Below are 5,000 nucleotides of genomic sequence, written 5' to 3'. Positions count from 1 at the left end.
TATAAAGATAGTTTGGTCTCATCTAGAAATTATTAATATTTTGCACTACACACATACTATTTTTGCACGCTCTATATACATACTTATAAAATACAAGTTTTTGTGGACTTAATTTCATTATTTGTATAAAGATAGTTTGGTTTCATCCAGAAATTATCAATATTTTGCACTACGCGCATACTTTTTTTGCACGCTCCATATACATACTTATAAAATGCAAGTTTTTGTGGACTTAATTTTAGTATATGTATAAAGATAATTTGGTTTCATCTACAAATGATTAATATTTCGCATTACGAGCATACTACTTTTGCATGCTCTATACTATAGAGCATGCAAAAATAGTATCTCTATAGACTCTATAGAGATACTTATAAAATGCAAGTTTTTGTGGACTTAATTGTATTATATGTATAAAGATAGTTTGGTTTCATCTAGAAATTATTAATATTTTGCAGTACACGCTTACTATTTTTGCATGCTCTATAGAGATATTTATAAAATGCAAGTTTTTGTGGACTTCATTTTATTATATGTATAAAGATAGGTTGGTCTCATCTACAAATTTTTAATATTTTGCACTACGCGCATACTATTTTTGCATGCTCTATACTATAGAGCATGCAAAAATAGTATCTCTATGGAGTCTATATACTATTTTTGCATGCTCTATACAAGTATTTATAATAATACTTTATTATATGTGCAAAATGATTTGATCTCATCTGGAAAACAATGAATGACTAATATTTGGCTACATGATTCTCAGCACAACGCCTACTGTTTTTGTATAAAATAATGATAAAAATACAAGTTTCTACAACATTTTTACATGAATATTTTGCATTGGGCTCTCATTATGCAAGCATGATATTTTTCATATTGATAATAAAAACATTTCATGATGCATAAAACTCGGTTTGCATTACAACATGTTTATGAAAATGTAATTAGAGAAAAAGTCCATTTATAAAAATAAAATAAATAAACATGGTGTGGAATGAAACAGAACTTGGTTGAGAAAGGTGCTAAAACAAGCGTTGCTTCACATCTGACGTGTTTTGCGGAGGTTCTGTGGGCTCTAACCGCGTCTCCGCTCCGCTCCCACGCAGAACCAGCCTTCGGCGAGGTGAACCAGCTGGGCGGCGTGTTCGTCAACGGCCGCCCGCTGCCCAACGCCATCCGGCTGCGCATCGTGGAGCTGGCGCAGCTGGGCATCCGTCCGTGCGACATCAGCCGGCAGCTGCGCGTCTCGCACGGCTGCGTCAGCAAGATCCTGGCGCGCTACAACGAGACGGGCTCCATCCTGCCGGGCGCCATCGGGGGCAGCAAGCCGCGCGTCACCACGCCCACCGTGGTCAAGCACATACGGACGTACAAGCAGCGCGACCCGGGGATTTTTGCCTGGGAGATCCGGGACCGGCTGCTCGCCGACGGCGTGTGCGACAAGTTCAACCTGCCCTCCGTCAGCTCCATCAGCCGGATCTTGCGCAACAAGATCGGGAACTTGGCCCAGCAGAGTCCCTACGAGGCCGGCAAGGCGCCTCCGCACCCGGCAACGCAGCCCGCGCTGCCTTACAACCACTTGTACTCGTACCCGAGCTCCAAGGTGCCCACGGCCGCTGGAATGCACACCCTCCCCGGACACATGGCCATGCACCGGATATGGCCCTCGTCGCACTCCGTCACAGATATTCTGGGGATCCGCTCCATCACAGAGCAGCAAAGTAAGAGTGCGTGCATGCTGTGCGTAAAGCTTACGCGTAAAAGTGTGTGTTCTTCCAAAAAAGAAAGAAAAATGTGTGCGCAAAGATGTCGCGACTATTAATAATCCATAAACATGTCGGAGATTAAAAAAAAAAAATCAACACTGAGATAAATGACGGTCATAATTTTTTGGGTGCGGTTGGTGCGTAATTGCGCATGAGTCCAAATCCATAAAAGTGTCCAAAAGCGCGCTTTTTTTCCCTTTTTTTTTTTTTTTTTTGGAAAGATAAATCAGCCCTAATACTCGCTGCTATACTCTCACTTTCTTCTTTTGTGCTGCGGTTCATGTTGCTTGTTCGTCGGGGGGTTGGGGGGAGGAGAGGAGTGTTGTCAAGGCCGCGGTCGGGCTTCCTTTTCCCGGGCTGCACAGCAAAGAGGAGCCGGGGGAGGAAGAGCGAGAACATGTTTGCGCAAATGATGAACAGATGTGAACAATTGACTGGGGGATTTGAGGCTTGATGTGTCGGAAATAAAGTTGGCATAAAAGCTTGACTTTAGTGGAATAAAATAGACTTTCAGCTAAGTCCAATTAAATCGATTTTAGATATTAATACTAAAAAGGCAGGATCTCAGCTTTTTTTTAGTCAGAAACTATACAAATTGTAATATTTTACTCATTTTCATTAGTCATGAAGTTCAGAAGATATATATAATAACACATATTGACAACTAAGTCGCAACCTAATGAAATAAATGTGTGCATTTTATTTAACTAAGCAAACAATTAAACACACATTTTCAACTCGCCTCCCAATATTTTCAAACAAAAACTTTTGCGTTGCAAATTTGTTTTTTTTTAATAATTTGCATAATTTCTTCCCATAACAACCACAACAATGTTCCCCTCGCCCCAAATATAAATTAATTATTTTCGTTTTATTTAACTTCCTGTGCGTAAAAACCCTCTCAATATCTCATTTCATAACATTTACATCACAAATAGCATGTTATTTATTATTTTTAACCACAATCATTTCTTCGTTTGTCTGAATTTGTATTGTTTTGTTTTTACATATAAGTTTGTTTTTATTTTATTTTTATTTTTTAAAGGACGCAGCAATACATGCAAGAGAGAAAATTAAGGATATTCGATTTAAAAACCGTATTATTAATATTTTTATTGTTATTATTATTACTACTACCGTTTGTGTAAATAAATGCAAGAAAGAAAATTAGGAAAGTATATTTAAAAACGGTATTATTAATATTTGTATTGTTATTATTATTATTATTATTTTTTTATTATTTATTATTATTACAGTTTGTGTAAATAAATGCAAGAAAGAAAATTAGGAAAGTATATTTAAAAACGGTATTATTAATATTTGTATTGTTATTATTATTATTATTATTATTACAGTTTGTGTAAATGAATGCAAGAAATAAAATTAGGAAAGGATATTTAAAAACTGTATTATTATTTTTATTGTTATTATTATTATTATTACAGTTTGTGTAAATAAATGCAAGAAAAAAAATCAAGGATGTTTCACTTAAAAACTGTTTTATTACTATCAATAATATTATTTATGTAAATAAATTCAAGAAATAAAATGAATGATATTGGAAACAAAAACTGTATTATTGATATTATTTATTATTATAGTTTTTGTGAAAAAAAAAAAACTCAAGTGAGAAAATTAAGGATATTCGATTAAAAAACCGTATTATTAATATTTTTATTGTTATTATTAGTACTACTACAGTTTGTGTAAATAAATGCAAAAAAGAAAATTAGGAAAGTATATTTAAAAACGGTATTATTAATATTTGTAGTATTATTATTATTATTATTATTATTATTATTATTATTATTACAGTTTGTGTAAATAAATGCAAGAAATAAAATTAGGAAAGTATATTTAAAAACTGTATTATTATTTTTATTGTTATTGTTATTAATATTATTATTATTACAGTTTGTGTAAATAAATGCAGGAAAAAAAATCAAGGATGTTTCACTTAAAAACTGTATTATTACTATCAATAATATTATTTATGTAAATAAATTCAAGAAATAAAATGAATGATATTGGAAACAAAAACTGTATTATTGATATTATTTATTATTATAGTTTTTGTAAAAATAAAAAAAAACTCAAGTGAGAAAATTAAGGATATTCGATTTAAAAACCGTACTATTAATATTTTTATTGTTATTATTATTACTATTACAGTTTGTGTAAATAAATGCAAGAAAGAAAATTAGGAAAGTATAATTAAAAACGGTATTATTAATATTTGTATTGTTATTATTATTATTATTATTATTACAGTTTGTGTAAATAAATGCAAGAAATAAAATTAGGAAAGGATATTTAAAAACTGTATTATTATTTTTATTGTTATTATTATTATTGTTATTATTATTATTATTATTACAGTTTGTGTAAATAAATGCAAGAAAAAAATCAAGAATGTTTCACTTAAAAACTGTATTATTACTATCAATAATATTATTTATGTAAATAAATTCAATAAATAAAATGAATGATATTGGAAACAAAAACTGTATTATTGATATTATTTATTGTTATAGTTTTTGTAAAAAAAAAATAAAAAATTAAGGATATTATACTTAAAACGGTGTTATTACTATAGTTAGTATTTATATATATTTAAACACGCATGCCATAAGATAATATGTAGATGCTATCGATGATATTCAATAATAATTTGTTTATATTTATTGTGACAAAAAAAATGGAATTAGATTTTTTTTTAAACAAAATTCCCTAAAAAGGCCCGAAAAGAAGCCAACCTCTCATATTTTTATGGTTCCAATTCGAATAAACCAGCAGCTGAAATGACAAATTATATTTACATTAGATAAATAATAATAATGCCGTGTCAGCACGTTCATTTGTAAGTCCATCATTTAAAATTGACATTTTATTTATTTTATTTTTAATTGAATTTATTACAAAACTTAAAAATATTTCATCTTTTGTTGCCCTCGTCACTAAAACACACCAATTTGTTTAACAATATTATTAATAAAAGGATTATTAAAATATGGGATTTTTTTTTTTACCATACAATTTATCGGTAAATACTCGTTCATATTTAATACACCAAAATAAACAGGTGGAATTATTTATTTATATATATATATATATATATATATATATATATATATATATATATATATATATATATATATATATATATATATATATATATATATATATATATATATATATATATATATATATATATATATATATATATAT

The 5,000-nt window shown here is 29.9% G+C and overlaps 1 protein-coding gene across 1 annotated transcript in view; it reads left to right on the top strand.

Moving 5' to 3' along the window:
• Window positions 1–5,000, top strand: part of pax9 (paired box 9) — a 12,964-nt gene that overhangs the window by 4,318 nt on the left and 3,646 nt on the right. The window contains exon 2 of the mRNA XM_062040123.1: window positions 1,113–1,727. Within this exon, the coding sequence (XP_061896107.1) occupies window positions 1,113–1,727 (615 nt within the window). The remainder of the gene's footprint in view (window positions 1–1,112; window positions 1,728–5,000) is intronic.

The sequence above is a fragment of the Entelurus aequoreus genome, linkage group LG03 (assembly GCF_033978785.1).
Source record: "Entelurus aequoreus isolate RoL-2023_Sb linkage group LG03, RoL_Eaeq_v1.1, whole genome shotgun sequence".
In the NCBI taxonomy this organism is placed as follows: Eukaryota; Metazoa; Chordata; class Actinopteri; order Syngnathiformes; family Syngnathidae; genus Entelurus; species Entelurus aequoreus.
Note: the sequence above shows the minus strand (reverse complement) of the source record. Positions and strands in the feature narration are given on the sequence as shown.